General features: G+C 44.3%; 1 protein-coding gene across 3 annotated transcripts in view; it reads right to left on the bottom strand.

Moving 5' to 3' along the window:
* WWC1 (WW and C2 domain containing 1) overlaps nucleotides 1-17,777 on the bottom strand; it is a 152,941-nt gene that overhangs the window by 68,733 nt on the left and 66,431 nt on the right. For 2 of the 3 annotated variants that reach the window (XM_023259830.2, XM_045035884.1), the window contains exons 2-3: nucleotides 13,135-13,244; nucleotides 1,566-1,769 (exon numbers count right to left, since the gene is read on the bottom strand). In XM_023259830.2, the coding sequence (XP_023115598.2) occupies nucleotides 1,566-1,769; nucleotides 13,135-13,244 (314 nt within the window). Of the gene's footprint in view, nucleotides 1-1,565; nucleotides 1,770-13,134; nucleotides 13,245-17,777 lie in introns of those variants that run through there. The other variant, XM_023259831.2, reaches the window with a different exon arrangement.

Below are 17,777 nucleotides of genomic sequence, written 5' to 3' on the forward strand. Positions count from 1 at the left end.
TGCTAAAACGCTCATGACAGTCTCTAGGACATTACTTGACCTAGAAAAAGGTAATAAGTATAATACAGTTCTTTTCCATAATCTGAGACTCTGGGGATTTGCTTGAGTCGCCAGGGAAAAGGGCAGGGCTGGGAAAGTGAGTAACTGGGCAAGTTCTGTCCCCAAGGAGGACTGAACTTCTCAAAATGAGGGCTTCACACAGGAGAAGTATCCAGTGACGCAGCCAAGCTATGTCAACCTAACAGCATGGCCTAGTGCTGGCCCCTTCGCCCACACTGAGGATGCTGGAGGGGGAGATGGGATGGATTTACAACTTACTGCTGCTCTCACCAGCTCTAAGACCCTGGGCATGTCATCAAGTCCGCTAACCTGTTTCCTTCCCTATTACAGGGGATATTAACTGTCCTCATCCACAGGATTATTATGAGGATTCAGTGAATAGCATTTTCAGCCTGACATGTACTAAGCACTCAAAAAACATGGGGCAGGGCTGGTTATTAGAAATAGTGGTAAAAGACAAAAAACCCCAACACATTGGCAAATGTAAGTAGGCTCCTGAACAGGTATTGGTCTGGTACTGCACTGAGAATGAAGGACTGGGGCCTTGGCATGCCTATTCTCCTGAAGATACCAGTGCGAACCAGGGAGACAGGAGCCCCGCCCTTACAGAGTTAACATGCCACTGGACATAATACAGACATGTAAGCAGATGTCTTGTGACACATGCAATGAAGAAAATAAACAGAGAGCCATTACAAAGGCTAACACTGGGGAAGGGAGTCTGTTGATGGAGCTGTCAGAAGCGAGCCTCTCAGAGGAGATGACAGGAAGAATGGGACTGGAAGGGTGAGACCAGAAGGGTAAGAGGGAACCAGCTATGCAAACAGACAGAAGAGCATCCTAGGCAGGGGTGCAGCAAGTGCAAAAGTGCCAAGGTGGAAAGGTGCAGGGCAGGCTAGGGGAGCAGAGTGGGGGGCTCTGGAGCCCAGTGAACGAGGAATTTTTGTGCAGCAAGTGGCCGCATGAGACGAGGCTGGGTGGCTGCAGGAGCCTGACCACAAAGGGCAGTGGAGGCTGTGGAAGGAACGATGGGAAGCCACTGAAGGTTTTTTGTTTAAATTGTGGTGAAATATACATAGCGTAAAATTCATTTTTAAGTGTCCAGTTCAGGGGCATTAAGTACATTTACAGTGTTGTGCAACCACCACCACTGTCCATCTCCAGACCATTTTCATCCTCCCAACTTCAAGCTCTCTCCGTTGAAGAAGAACTCCCACAACCCACATCCTCTAGCCTTTGAAGGGCTTTAAATGAGGAGGTCTGTAAGCTGGCTGATAGTCTGAGATGACTGCAGACGAATGAAAGGCATGGAATGAAAGAGGCATATGAATCACTGCAAGGCAGAAGCAGAAGGGCTTCGGAGAGGATGGTGGTTTGCACGAGAAGCAGAGATGGAAGAAAACTGGCAGATCTAAGAAGCACTGAGAGGCGAGCCAGACAGGACTGGGTGCAGTCCTTCCCGCCATCGTGCAGGGGTGCAGGCGCTGGTGGCGGGAGGTACTCACAGCTGACCTGGGAGCCCAGCTTGTGCTCCCAGACGGCGTGCAGCTGCTGATACTCCTGCTGTGCGAGCTCTAGGCGCTGCTGCTTCACCTGGTAGATCTCCTTCTGCGCGCTCAAGGCCTCCTGGGCCACCACCAGGTAATCCTTCAGCATGTGCTCCTGCTCCTGCCGCCATTGCACCCGGGGGTCCTCGATCTGAGTGGTTTCTGGAACAGACCCCAGAGACCCTAGGTCAGCACCTCACCAAGACATGTTGGGTCGGTGGCCTGTGGGATGCACTATCAGAAAACAGAGAATATAGTAAACAGAGTTATCACGATAAAAGCGGATGCATTAAACTTACCTGTTAAGCAACGGAGACTCTCCATTTGGGTTAAGCCAACAAAAACAATATAAACCAGAATTAATTTCCATACCCAAAGCCAGTCTGTCTCAGAACAGCAAGGAGAAGGACCAGGTTTGAGTTCTAATCTAGACAGAGGCTCAAGGATCCTTAAGGTCATGAGTTTTGGTAAAGAGTGAAGAAAAAGAAAACAAAAAATATTTTAGAGGCTATGAAAAATAGGGACCCGTTGCCTGCTGGAAATGTAAATCAGTAACAGATTTAGAAGAGGACTATCCGACGATGCACATTAAGAGCCTTGAAATGTGAATACCCTGTGACCAATAATTCCCCCATAGTATTAACCAGTAATTCCCCCACAATAATTTATTACCAAGTGTAATAAAAAATTCAGGCAAAGATGCCTTTGTACCAAACTGTGATAATAGTGATGAAAAGGATAACAAGCGCTAATATAACATCTACTCTATGCCAAGCACTGTTCTAACTACTGTACATCTCTTTGCCCCTTCAATCCTCACACTAACCCTAAAAGTAGATTTTGTTATAACCCCCACTACATGAAAGAGAAAATCTAGGCACAGATTAAATACCTTGCTCAAGGTCACATGGAAAATAACTGGTCAAGTCTGCTATATTTACACAACACGCTGCCACAGCCATCAAAAATAGTGTCTTCAAAGAAATGTGAATGAAACAGAAAGAGGCCTATTATGTATAAGTGAGTGGAGGTGCAGGGGGCAAAACTGAATAATGCTGTATTTATTGAAACAATATGTACATTCTCAAAAGCATTAGGAGAACGCTTAGCAAATTATCAGCAGTAGATATGTCTTGGTGGTACAATATTTCTTCATTCTTTTAAAAAAATGCAATAAATATGTACAGTGATCATTTGAAAAAAGGTCAAAATCCAAAAAAACAATAATTTTTTTATATGTACAATGGAATACTATTTGGCAATGAGAAAGAATGAAATATGGCCTTTTGTAGCAACGTGGATGGAACTGGAGAGTGTGATGCTAAGTGAAATAAGTCATACAGAGAAAGATACCATGTTTTCACTCTTATGTGGATCCTGAGAAACTTAACAAAAGACCATGGGGGAGGGGAAGGGGAAAAAAAAAGTTACAGAGAGGGGAGAAGCCAAACCATAAGAGACTTAAAAACTGAGAATAAACTGAGGGTTGATAGGGGGTGGGAGGGAGGGGAAAGTGGGTGATGGGCATTGAGGAGGACACCTGTTGGGATGAGCACTGGGAGTTGTATGGAAACCAATTTGACAATAAATTTCATATTAAGAAAAAAAGAAAAAAATTTACTACCTATTAGAAAAACAAAAACAAAAAAATTTTTAAAGCTAATTTATTTATTTTGAGACAGAAAGAGAGAGAGAGAGAGCAGGAGGGGCAGAGAGAGAGAGAAGAAGACAAAGAGAATCTAAGCAGGCTAGAGGTTATCAGCACAGAGCCCGATGCAGGGCTTGAACTCACCAACTGTGAGATCATCAGCTAAGCCAAAACCAAGAGTTGGATGCTTAACCAAGCAAGCCACTCAGGTGCCCCAAGATAGACATTAAGAAAAAAAAAGGGATAGCTAACAGCTGAACAGACATGGAAGATATCAAAGCAATGTCAAGGAATCGATGCCCCTCAGCTGCCAACCCTTCAGCCATCTCCCCGCTGGTGGGTGGGGTTGGGGGGCAAAACACACCAGAAACTGTATAATCATGGTCATGTGGTGAATCCAGCCAGTGGACAGGTTCTGCTTAACCGAAAGTGTTTTATTAATTTTAAGTTGGTTACTGGTATATAAAAACAGGGAGATGTAAACATTACAATCCTGATCTCTGTTTTTTTCAGAAGATCTGGCCATGCTGAGTCCACAGTCTGCCACAGACCCAAGTACTCCATCAGTCTGCTGGTCTGCTTCATTCATTTATGTCATGGGTCTGACTCCTGGGGAATTTGAGTTTGTGCCTCCTTTTGTAGGGCCGATAGCTCCCATTCCTCATTCACCAAATGAGCATTTCCAATGAAAGAAAGAAGGTATAGGGAGGATGATCACAGAAGCAGCAGGGCCAAGTTACTGTCCCTACCAGTAACTGCTGTGTTACAATGGGCAGGTTGCTTAACCTTTCTGAATCTACCTCTGTAATTGTTAAAGAGGGTAACAGGTCCTGCTTACCCTGCTTCTAGGAAGCTATAAAGCACTTCTGCCCAGGTAAAGTAAACAAACGTTGGTGAGAGTAAAGCCCAAACTATTTACTGGGGCCAGTTTTTTAATTGTGAATAGCAATTCTTTAAACTCTTCCTCCTCCCTTTTTCTGGGAAAGAAAACAAAGTCTAAAGATTGCTGGCAGGAGCCACAAGATAGTTTCTCATAAGGAAAGCTCTGCAACCCTTCCACCAGGAAAGGAGGAGGAATATTTACAAGAAAAGATTAAAAAGGGGAGCATTTGGGGCGCCTGGGTGGTTCAGTTGGTTAAGCATCTGACTTCGACTCAGGTCACGATCTCGTAGTTTGTGAGTTCGAGCCCTGTGTCGAGCTTTATGCTGACAGCTCAGAGCCTGGAGCCTGCTTCAGATTCTGTGTCTCCCTCCCTCTCTGCCCCTCCTCCGCTCACGCTCTGTCTTTCTCAAAAATAAATAAACACAAATAATAATAATAATAAATAAAAAAATAAAAAGGGAGCATTTTATAAAGCTGGGTCCTATGTCCCATCAGTAGATATGGATGCCCTCAGAGTCAGGGACTCCTGAGTGCCCAAGCGTTAGCCTCAGACATCCAGCTGACAAAGCCCACAGAAGATACAGCTGATCATGGCCAGGCTGGAGATGTTTTCTAAAATATGTAAATTTTTAAAGTTTACACTTTTGGGGAAAAATACAAAAAAGGAAAATCTCACAATTCTACTACTGCAAATTTATAAAACAAGTGAGAGTTTCCATGTCTCTAATTCTACTCCCTACAGGTAACTGCTGCTACGAGTCTCACACACTAAAAGATACTGCCCTCTAATTACACATAAACCTGTTTGTTGATACATATGTGTCTGTATACAGAAACTTATTTTTAATGCAACATGGCCCCATGTTATATATACTGGTCTGTAATTTGCTTTCATCTGCAAATGATTGATATTGTTCATCCTTCCTTATTGGGTGAAGATTTACCTCAAGTCTTTTTGTTTATTCTTTTTTTTTAGTTTTATTACTGTTTTTATTTATTTTTTAATTTTTTATTTACCTTGATCATTTAAATGGTTGCATAGTATTCCATGGAATGGGATTAGGCTGTATTTATGGTAGGGTATTAGTGGCTTCCCAGACTTCTACTGGGAAATATTTGGATTGTTTTAAGTTTTTTTGCTATTACAAACAATGCTGCAGCGACAACTGTTAAAAAAAAATACTTGTGTGAACTTGTATGATTAATTCTGCAAGATATACTTCTTAATACAGGGACTACCTTTTGAAAGGTTGTACCAATTCTTATGCTCACAAACAGCATATGAAAGTGCCTTTTCCCCCAGATTCTCAGCAAAATTGCTTTAAAAAATGTTGGTACTTCATCCAGTAATTTTGGGTCCTGGCAGTATATTAGAATCAGCTGAGGAGCTACAAAACAGCAAAAACACAAAAAACCCTGAACCCTGTGCCAGAACATTTATATCAGAATTTCCATGAGTGGGACCCAGGCACTGACACTTGTGAAAGTTTCCCCAGGTGTCTGTCCCCAGACAGACGTGGCTGAGAAACCTTGACTGACACAATTAGAATCACTTGGGGGGAATTTTAACACTCCTGATACCCAAGCCCCACCCCTGGATCAATTAGATCAGAATCTCTGGGGGTGGGGATGAGGCAGTGGTGATTTGCAAAGCTCCCCAAATATTCCAGTGTGCCACCAAAGGTGAAAACCACTCTCTCAGAGGTGACAGCACAGATGCGCTGAGCGCTCACTGAAGCTGGCAGGCAAGGCTGGCAGGTGTGATGCTGAGCTCCAGGTAGGATCTCCCGCCAAAGGGCTGGCTGAGATGCTGGCCCTTGACCAGCAGCAAGGGCACACCTGGATGAACCCTCCCCAGAGCGTTCTGTTCAATAGCGCCCTCTCTGTGGCCAAGGTCCTCTACTCCTTGTAATATGAAAGTATGGGAGAGCCTTAATTGGAGGCTGGCTACCAATTTGGGTGGCCCAGTCTCTCTTTCATAGTAGAAACCAACACAGATAGATGAATGCACACGTAGACAAACAACACGCAACCTCATATCAGAACACTGGTTTCAACCTGGCTACATGTTGGAACTACCCCAGAGATTTCCACTTAATTGGTCTACAGTATGAAGTGGGCATCAATGTATGGCTTAAATCAACTTTATTAAGGTAAAATTTAAATACGATCAATGCAGGCATTGTGTATAGTTCGATATGTTTTGACAAATGTGTACACCATAAACCATCGCTTAAATCGATGGGTAAAATGTTCCCTTTACCTCAATGATCCCTGTACTCTTTCCTGGTTACTCCCACCCACCTCCTCCCTCCTCTTCAGCCTATTCAGAACTTCCTATCGATGGATGCATAAGTGTATGATCTCTGAGCCTTCCTTCTTATGCTCAGCATAAGGCTTTGAGACTCATTTATGTTGTTGTATCAGTGACTTGCTTATTACTGCTGAATAAAATTCTATTGTATGAATATATCACAGTTCACTTTTTGAAAAACCTTTAGGTTGTCTCTCTCTAGTTTGGGATTATCATGAAAAGCTGTAATGAACATGCATGCACAAATCTTTGTATGGGCATATATTTGCATTTCTCCTAGGCAAAATTATCCAGCAATGGAATTGCTGGGTCATATTGTAAGCATATGTTGAATTTTATTAAAAAAAACTGGCAAACTGGGGCGCCTGGGTGGCTCAGTCAGTTAAGCGTGTGACTTCGGCTCAGGTCAGATCTTGCAGTTCATGAGTTCAAGCCTTGCATCGGGCTCTCTGCTGTCAGCACAGATCCTACTTTGGACCTTCTGTCCTCTCCACCCCCCACCTCTCAAAAATAAATAAACATTAAAAAAGAATAGAAAAACTGTTTTCCAAAATGGCTGTTCCAATTTACATTCTCACCACTAATTTAGTGGAGTTGTAATTCTTCCATATTCGCCAACCACTGGTATTGTTAATCTTCATTTCAGTCGTTATAGTGGGAATGCTGTGGTACCCGCCTGCAGTTTAAATCTGCATTTCCCCAAGGACTGATGATGGAAACATACTTTTATGTGTCCATTGGCCATCTGTAGGTCTTTAGTGTTTTTTAAATCTTTCTTATTTTTTTTATTGGGTTGTTGGGCTTCTTACTATTTTAAGATAGGAGTCCTTTTATATATTCTTGATATAGGTCCTCTGTTAGATCTAAATATTGTAAGTATTTTTTCCTTACCTGTGGCTTACCTTTTCAGTTTCTTACTGGTGTCTTTTGAACAATAGAGGTTTACATTCAATGAAGCCCCATTCATCAATTTTTCTTTTATAGTTAGTGGTTTTTGGGTCTTGTCCCCCCCCCCCCCAAAAAAAAATCTTTGCCTGTTCTACAATCTTGAAGATTTTTCTCCTATGTTTTCTTCTAGATGTTCTCTAGTTTTCCATTTTATGTTTGGGTCTATGGTCATTTTGAGTTTATTTTTATACACGGTGTGAGGTGGGGACAGAAGTGGGTGTATTTTTTTCCATGTGGACCAGCAACTATTGAAAAGACTGTCCTTTAGGATACCGGGCTTTTCAAAAGTTCCCAGGGGTGTCTAGGGAGTTGTGTTAGTTAGCAGCCTTTGTCCTGCATTAGACTCTGAGAGGGTCCCCCCAGGCCCAGCCTCTTCTGCTGGTACCCTCCTTCCTGAGTCTATCACATTTGAATAGATATCTTTACATCAGGCAGGATCCTTGAGATCACCTTGGCTAGTTATTTTTTAGTTCTCATTTTTTTTAATTAAAGCTATACATGGGCACAGTTTAATCACTGAGCATTTTACACACCTGGCTACATAAAACATCATTACCCCATCCTCTTCCCTCTCAGGCTCTCCTCCCCAGAAGGCAGCTACTGCCAACACTTAGCTAAGCACAGCCATCACTGAGAACCCCTTCTCTATCCTCCTTCGTGCTCCAAACCTCCATCTACAAACGTATTCCACACACGTTCTCCACACTCACAAGCTCTGCATATAATCCACACACCACCTCCTCCACACACCACACGCCCACTTTCTACACACACCACACGCATACCCACACGGCTAATGCTAGTGCATTCTCCAAGGGCTTTAACAACAATTGTCTTAAAAACAGCTGAACATCTGGAGAATGCCCAACCTTGTTACTATGCAAAGGAATGCAAATGAAAAGCAGTGAAGCAACAGTTTAAACCTATAATGAATTTATCAAGAAATAAGGAAATGAAAATCGCCCCTTACTGATCAAGGCATGAGGATAACAGTACCCTTACTGCCTATGGCAATACAGGTTGATACAGTCTTTTGGAAGTTCTTATCAATTTAGGAATGAATATGGATCAGAAGTCTCAAAAATGTTCATAGTATCTTGCTTAGTAATCCTATATTTGGAAATATAAACGTGGGAAATTGTCACAAAGGAGAGGAGCAATATGAATAACGATTCTCCTCCTATTTATTTAAAACAAATAGATGGAAATAGTGCAGGAGATCAGCAATAGGGGTAATTATGGTGCATTTGTTTTATGTGTTAAAATGTATTGCTTACATTCATTTGATGTACTAAAAATGACAATATGAAGACTGTGTGGCATCTCTCAAATACTCATAACACAATATGAAGGGAAAACACTAGAACACATAATTTGATCCCTGATTAAAACCATCTAATCAAGGGTGCTTAGGCTGCTCAGTTGGTTAAGTGTCTAACTCTTGATTTCAGCTCAGGTCATGATATCACAGTTTGTGAGGTCTGTGGGCCTGTGGGTCTGGGGCACCGCAATCAGGCTCTGTGCTGACAGTGTGGAACCCGCTTAGGATTCTCTCTCCCTCTGTCTCTGCCCCTCCCCCTGCTCATGTGCTCTCTCGCGCGCGCTCGCGCTCTCTCTCTCTCTCTCTCAAAATAAATAAACTTAAAAAGAAACCCAAAACACAAAAACCATCTAATCATGATGGATGGAAACAGTCTGTGGGAGTACTTAACACTCACATCTGAAATAATGAAATGGGTTATATTTTGGAAACAGTTGTCTATATTTGTTGGTTCTCACTCCTCTGTCTGTCTGTCTCTCTCTATCTCTTTATCTCTATCTCTATCTCTATCTATCTACATATCTATATCTATATCTATATAGATATATATATCTATATAGATAGAGATAGAGATAGAGATAGAGATAGAGATAGAGATAGAGATAGAGATAGAGATAGAGATAGAGAGAGAGTGCACAAGCGAGGGAGAGGGACAGAGGGAGAAAGAGAGAAAGAATCTTAAGCAGACTCCATGCTCAGCAATGAGCCTGACATGGGGCTCGATCCCATGACCCTGAGATCATGACCTGAGCTACTGACTGAGCCACCTCAGGCGCTGCTCCCCCACCCCTACCCCTGGTCTTCTTTCAGACTCACTCCAGTCAGGCCTTTGCCCTGAGTCCTTGTCCACAGCTTCCCTCGAAAGTTGGGTCTATCTCAGTCTTCATATCTGACCCATCAGAAGCATCTGACAGGGCTGACGACACTCTCCTCAACATGCTTCCTTCAGGATGGCCTGGTTTTCCTTCTGCCTTTCTGGTCACTCCTCAGGTTTTTCTCCTTTCTGCACCCACTTACTATCTGAGAACCCCAAGACTCATTCCTTGGTCCTCTTCTCTTTGATTTACTCCTTTGGTGATCTCAGCTAGCTTCATGTCTTTAAATACTACTGTGTTGTATGCCAACAACTCCCAAACAACTAGCTTTAGCCCAGATCTCTTATCCAAACTCCAGATTCCTCCATCAAACATACCAGACTTCTCCCTCAAGTCTTAGATGTGTAACAGGTATAGAAGACTCGACATGTCCAAAATCATTTTCCTCCCTACACCCAATACTCTAGTTTTTTCCATTCAATAAATGGCAACTCCATCCTGCCAGCTGCTCTGCCCCATGAGGGCCATTCATTCCTCTTTCTCTCATGTTCCATATGCAGTCTACCAAGAAATCCTGTTGTCTCCACCTTGAAAATACATCCACATCTGGCCACTTTTCACTACCTCCACCACCAAGGCCTTGGTCTGGGGCACTGCCCTCTGTCACCTGGATGACTGCAATCATCTCTCACAAGCTTCTCTGCTTCTGTCCTTGCTCCACTAAGTTCTATTCTCAACAAAGCAGCCAGAGTGGCCCTTTTAAGACATAAAGCAGATCATGCCACTCATCAGCTGAAAACTCTCCATTGGCTCTCATCTCACATGGGGCAAAAAGCTAGAGCCCTTAAGGCAAACCACCACCCCACCTATGCCCTGCAACTCTCTGGCCTGAGGTCCTTCTCCCGGCTTCCTTACTCACTCTGCCATGTGCACACCTGCCTCCTTGTCATCCCCATGCAAGCTAAATATGGCCACTACTCAGAGTTCTTGCTCTAACAATTCTCTACCTGAAAGGCCCCCTTACCTCCCTCAAGTCTTAGTTCAAATCTCATTTTCTCAACCAGGTCTTCTTCCTGAAGACCATGGCCACTGTCCTTCCCCACCACCCTCAAACTCATCCCAGCACGTCTCAGCCCACACTCTTTTCCTTTCTCCTGTAATACTTTGTCTAATGTACTACATAATATGCTTATTTGTGTTATTTTTTTGTCTCTTCTGCCAGAATGAAAGCTCTCTAAGGGCCAGAATCACTGCCATTACAAACGCTCTCATGTATCCCAAGTTCCAAGAACAGTGCCTGGAACATTGCAGATAGTCAGTGAATATTTGCTGAATGAATGAATGCTGGACAGTGGATTGAACCTATTCAATTCTCTTATGTTTATAACTGGAGAAGGTAATTTCAGTCTGTGAACAACACACACACAGAGGACTGATCTGAGTCCCCGGCTCTGAATGCTTAGGCCTCGAGGGTCACACTCCCACCACCTGTACCCCACACAGGCTCCATCTGCAGGAGGTGGTGCCCTCCATCCAACCAGGACACCTTCAAAGCAAAAGGCACCCAGTGGTCTGAGAGCTGGTAAAACTGTCAGAATTCTTCCTATTGTGGCCCCCATTTACTCACCTGCCCATACATCCCATTTCTGCCATCATCTCCTCAAGAGTAAACTCTGCCACTGCCTGCTATTCCTTCCTGCCTTCTATTTCTCCAACAACTCCCAGAAGCACCTTAAAATACTGCTCTTACCATCAGATTTTAATGAGGGGGATGAACTCAGTAATTAGACACAAGGAGTAGACTGGTTTGGGTCCCTGTACATCACTGTTGAACCCAGCATACTGTGCAGCCCTCCAAGCATTAACCTCATTCCCTGTACACACTCAATTAGGCATATTTACTTCTCATTCTCTAGCATGCAATTGTGAGCGCTAATAAAAACCTCTGCTACCCCCAACAATGCAATTAATGTCATTAGCCGTCTCTCAGAAACTTGTCTACACTTTGGTGCCGACGAAGTCTGCTCATTCATCCATTTAGTCATGAGTTCATGCACGTATGCTCTTTCCTATTTAGCAAAGATCAAGTGCATACCTACTATGTGCCTTACCCAGCACAGGCCTGGGGCGGCATGATGAATTAGACACTGCCCTGCTTTACAACAGGCAAATGGTTATACCACAGAGTGATGAGGGGCACGACACAGGCATAGCCAGGTGCTACTGAACTTGGAGGAGAAAGCGAATCGGGGAGCACACTCGGCTCCCTAGTAGCAGTTCGAATCCCAGCTCTGCTGTGCTTTAGCCCTGAGTGTCAAGCAATCAGTGATGACCTTTAAGTTGCATTTGTAAGACAGGGATAATCATCCTAACACCCCTCAGGGGAGCCAGGAGGATTAAGTGAGAAGACGTCTATCAGGTGTCTATTCCAGCACATGGCACAGATTGTGTGGTCAGTAAACAGAGGCTACTAGGATCTCGTGCCCTATTCTCAGCCTTCAGGCCTGGCCAGGCACATCCCATTTCATTCCATTCACCTCTTTCCTGACAGGACAAAGGGAATCCTACACTTCAGAAGGCTGGAAGCAAGACAGGCATGGACACGTGGGGCAGTGAATTTCAGAGGACAGGACATAATCTTGGCCAAGAAGGTGTACCAAGGATGAAGCCCAGGGGCGCCTGGGTGGCTTGGTCGGTTAAGCGTCCGACTTCGGCTCAGGTCATGATCTCACGGTCTGTGAGTTCAAGCCCTGCGTCGGGCTCTGTGCTGACAGCTCAGAGCCTGGAGCCTGTTTCAGATTCTGTGTCTCCCTCTCTCTCTGCTCCTCCCCTGTTCATGCTCTGTCTCTCTCTGTCTCAAAAATAAATAAACATTAAAAAATAAAAAAATAAAAAATAAAAAAAAAGGATGAAGCCCAAATACCCATTAAGTCTCCTTGGCTCAGGGACCATGACCTGGGTTCCTCCACCTGTTAGACAACACGCTTGTCCCTTTCTCAACCTATTCTTACATCATTGCCTCAGAGACAAAGACACTAGGAATCTTTACTCTGGATCAGGATACTTGGATCATGTACATGAAGCAAAGGTCAGCTGACCACTATAATGAGCTAGAGACACCACAACTGATACCAATCCACTATGGACACACATGTATGCATGCTGCTAGGGACATGCTGGGGCTCTGGTCTGGTAATGACAATGACACATCTGCCTTACATGGAAAAAAATCTGTACGCACAAAAATTGGTATATGTTAAAGAAAAGGATATCTGCATATACACACAAACATACAATCGGAACATTTCTGGAATGATACACAAGAAATTATTAGCAGTGGTTGCTTCTGTAAAATTGGGGAGATGGGTTGTGAGGGGAGAGTTTTAGATTCTATTTAAAATCCTTCTAAATGGTTATTTTGTACGAGCATACATTATCTATCTATATCTACATCGACATCTCCATCTCACTCTATATAAAACAAAACACAATCTGGCTTCAAGAGCCTCTGCCGGCAGCTCTTCCAGACTTGGGGGGTGGGTGTGGAGGTAGAGGGATGGGGTGCAAGATGGGGAAGGGATGCTGGACAGGAACTTACTGGTGTTGTGGTCTATGAAGTAGTCTCCGACCTGTGGGTCATACGCCTCTTCCCATCCTAGTGGCAACTCATCACTAATGCAGTCAGCAAAGGTGAGTGGTTTGGTGTACCTGGCAAGGGAGAGGAGAAACACACTCCATCAGCCCACGGTCCCCAAAGCCCTGCAATTCACTGCTTCTCTCAGCCCCCCGCTCCTCTGGATTGACCCAGCAGAGCCACAGACTTTACACTGACCCCAACTCTGCTGTGCCCAAGGCCCCCAGGAAGGTGAGTGCATGGCAGCAGCAGCAGGATTACGTCACCCAGGAGGGAAGCAGAGATTCGGCATTCCAGGCCTAACTCTGCCACTGATTTGGGAATGATGTGAGCACGTCAGCTTCCTTCTCTGGGCCTCTGTTTCTGCATCTCTGGGCGGTGTGCAGAAAAAGGTTCGAAGGTCAAGTCTCGCTTCTGGACTGGGACTCCAGCCCTCACTGGCTTCTTCATCTGTGACTCACTTGCCCACCCCACCCCCAGTCTTCATCCTGGCTCTACCCTATGTCTGTTGTGCCCACTTGCCCTCTGTAAAGCTGGCTTACAGCAGCATCTAGAATGGCAGATGTTCCGTCCTTATGAATTTGGCCAGAAGCAGTATTTATCTGCTTCTTGAGCCGTTCCTAAATGCCTATACCCACCTCTGTCCTTCCCCAGATAACCCAGGCCAAACTGATCTTTTTGGTAATAACCACTCTCTAAGACCCCATTTTGGTGTTCAGTGGTGGTAATCACCCACTTGGTGGCTAAGTCAGACAGACAAATCATCCAACTAAATGAACTAAGGCCTGTCAAGGCTGGAAAACAGCACAAACCATCGTTTAAGCATTTCAGTCAGAGTGCAAGGAGCCACGAACCTAGATATACAGCCAATCAGCCTGAGTGGCCCCTCCAAAAAGCCCCTTTGGTTTCTCCTATTACTGCCTCTGCTTAAAACCCATACTCAGATGTTCTCTCTCTCCAGTCTGTTCCCAAGCCCTCAGAGTCCTGGAAGGCCACACGGCTCTGTTTCATCACCCTTTGGATAGAGTGGCTAGCTTACACACAACAGGACAGGAAGAAAATAGACTGAAATAGGGTCCAGGATTTCTGATCAAGACCTTCCCTCCAAGCCTCAAAAAACTACCCTCTCTCCTGTACTGTGCAATCTCCTTTCCTATAACCACTCCAGCTCAGATTTAAAGCAAAATATATAGGGGAGGGGTGCCTGGGTGGCTCAGTTGGTTAAGCATCTCACCCCTGATTGCAGCTCAGGTCATGATCTCACACTTCATGTGTTCAATCCCTGTGTCAGGCTCTGTGCTGACAGCATGGAGCCTGCCTGGGATTCTCTGTCTCCCTCTCTCTCTACTCCTCCCCTTGCCCTCTCAAAAATAAACATTTAAAATATATGTGTGTGTGTGTGTATATACACACACACACACACACACACACACAAATAGATATATATATACACTATACTACTATACACACACACACACACACACACACACACACACACACACACACGTGGGAGAAAAGAAACACTAAAAAAGCCCCTGGTGGACAGAATGTGGTGTGCCCAACGTGCCACTACATATCCAAGGTCAGGCAGGCTGCGAAAAATACCTACTGAATAAATGGAGATTCCAAAAGCTTCCGTTAGTCAGTAATTTACTGCTGCATTGTGGGAGATGATGAGGGTGAGGCTAGAGGTAAATATGATATGCAAAAGACTAAACACCGTCAAATAAGGATTCAATAAGCATCACTTATATTGGCTGTGTGGGTTTGGCAACTTATTTAACTTCTCTGAACCTTAGTATTTGTATCTGAAAAGTGGGATAATAATAACTGTCCAGGTTAGGTTAACTAACGTCATGTTTTAAGAGCATTTAGCACAGATACTGGTGTGAATGAGTGCTCACAAAACATCAGTTATTGTTATCTCCATTTCCCAGAAGGGGAAACTGAGGCTAAGAAAGACTAAATAACATTCTCCAAGTCAATGACAAAACTGGGATTTCAAGCAAGGAAATGTGTCTCCAGAACTCCTGCTGTGTGTGAGCTCAAGGGTTCTTTTGAAAGTTGACATCTTCAGTGCATCTCCTGAGTCCCATGGAAAAATCACAAGCCACTGTCTTGGAGTCAAAGCAGGGAAAAATGGAGAAGACACACAGGTGATAGGGACTTCCCTCAGCAGACGATACTCCTCATTCAGGTACACCTGTGCCAGTCTGGATAGAAGTCCTGCAAAGCGGTCTTCAGCCCATGCCACCACCACCACCGCATGCCCTGCCCAGACTTCAGAAACTAAAGGCCACATCCCATAGTGCCTCCCTCTCCTCAAACTTCACCAAGTGGTTCTCCCTTACAGACAATGAAGACCAGTGAACTCCAAGAGCCAAATCGCATCCAACAACATTTTATGCAGCAAATCTTTGAAAGAGCCTCTGAAGAAAAAGTCCACACACAGGCATACCTCTCCACGGAGAGTTACTCTCTTACTGAGGAAAGAAAAATCTGTGAGGGACCAGGAATGCTAGAGTCAGACCTCTTTTTCTGACTCATTCTTCTCTCTGCCCTCTGCCCTGAAAGCCTCGCCTGCCAGCCTGGCTGCAGAGATATGAATCTTACTATATATACCTTTTGCCACCCAGAAAACCAAAACGATACGTCCCTTTCTGACAGTTCCCCTGGATCATCACCTTTCAAAATTCCTCCCTAGGGATTAATTAAATGCTTTCATCAATGGTGCATCTAAGCAACAGATTCCTGTGTCCCCCACAACTGGTGCTTGATAAATATTTGTGGAATGGGTGACTGTAATAATGAATATGTGGGAATGAAAAATAAATGTATTGTTCTACATTTTGCTAATACGGAAGGATGCTCTCAATATATTATGAGAACAACACTGTTGAAAGAGAAAATCGACAGGATACTACTATTGTATATTTTGCCTAAAAATTTGTGTGCAAGTGTGTGTGCATGTTGCATGCGTGTGTGGGAGAGAAACTGGGTGCTCACTTTGGCAGCACATATGGAAGAGAAACTAGAAAGATGTACATTAAAATGTTACCTTGGTACACAGATTTTAATGTAATTTCTTTTACTAATTTCTCTGTAATGTTCATGTATCAGTGTAATTAAACTATTTAATAATGGCTAAATCTAAGCCTAGAAAGCAAGTTATATATGTCATGTTCTCTCTCTGGGTAGTAGGCACTATTGTTTCATTTTATGAATGAGAAAACATGCTCAATATCACACAGTTAGTAAACCACAGAAGTATAACCTGAAGCCCCACTACCTGACTCCCAAACTTGAGCTTTGCTCATAAAAACTAACAAGACCAAGAACAATCTGGAACACAAAGTAGGCTATGCCAGAGATACAGATGACGACTCTGGACCATCAGGGGCAAGTCTGAAGTAGGCAAAAGGCACTGGAGCTTTGGTATATTTGCACCTTCAGCCCCCTGTGCCTTGGTACGAAGATGTTCAACACATTGGATAATCCACAGCTGCTTAATGAAAAGACAATCAAATGTTTCAAAGTCATCCAAGTCATCAATACCAGTGATTCACTGAACTCTCTGTGAGGGTGAGGACTGGAGACGGGGCAGGTCTGCAACACCAAAATGCATCACTTTTCCAGAAAACCATACACCTGGCTGATCATTCCAGCCTTTGACACTGAGCAGTCAGAACTGAGATAAGTAAGCGCAAACATCAGTAATGTGACTGTCATAGAGATATCCTACAGGAGGCGCTGAGAGGTGCACTTCTACTTGCCGCAAACACAGAAACTGTGCCCATCAGGGATAAAGAAGAGTGAGTCAAGAGGGCACCCAAAGACAGAAGAAGAGGGCATGTGGAGAAAGGCAGGCTCTGGTTTGACATTCAGGGTTCCCCCTCAAAGCAATCTTGGGGGAAAAGCCAGAGGGCTGATATCCTGGATCCCAGAGCTCTTCCATGGGAAAGAGAAAAGCTTCTATTGGGAGACTATGCAACTTACAAGAAATCTGGACAGCAACATTCTCTCTGGAACAAATGCCAAGAAGGAGATGAATTATTCAGTGTGCAGCAACGTGTCATTCAGAGAATCAGGATGAAGAGAAGTGTTTTTAGCTGCACAAAGATTTAAACACACACACACACGTATATGCACGTGCACACATTCACTCTTCCTGCCAGAGAGAAGAACGGTCTGTTTAAACCAGTTCCCCCTGGGAAACTGTGGGTGCTTCTCTGGCCTGCAATGTTTCCCCTTGGGCAAGTGCCAAGAATGTGAGCTGGGAAGAGATGTCTGCTTTCAGATGTGGCCCAGACTTGGGGGCTTGCCTGGAACTCCCTGCCCCCACCCTCTGATGAAGCGATTCACCCCATTTCAGCTTCAGGGCAGTCTCCAGCCTCCACGTCCTGGGCTACTGAAAACCCCAATCATGAAATCGAAATGCCCCAAATGCTGGAGGGGCAAGAGGGAAGAGGGCCAAGCAAAAACTAGTTCTGCCTCTTCTTAATTACAAATCTCTGAAGGAACACAAACATTCCTGAATGTTTCACAACAGGGCCTCCTGGAAAAGAGGCCCGGATGTGTCACCTTGGAGACAGGTAGGTTCTGCCAGG

Source organism: Felis catus, chromosome A1, assembly GCF_018350175.1.
Source record: "Felis catus isolate Fca126 chromosome A1, F.catus_Fca126_mat1.0, whole genome shotgun sequence".
NCBI classification, from domain to species: domain Eukaryota; kingdom Metazoa; phylum Chordata; class Mammalia; order Carnivora; family Felidae; genus Felis; species Felis catus.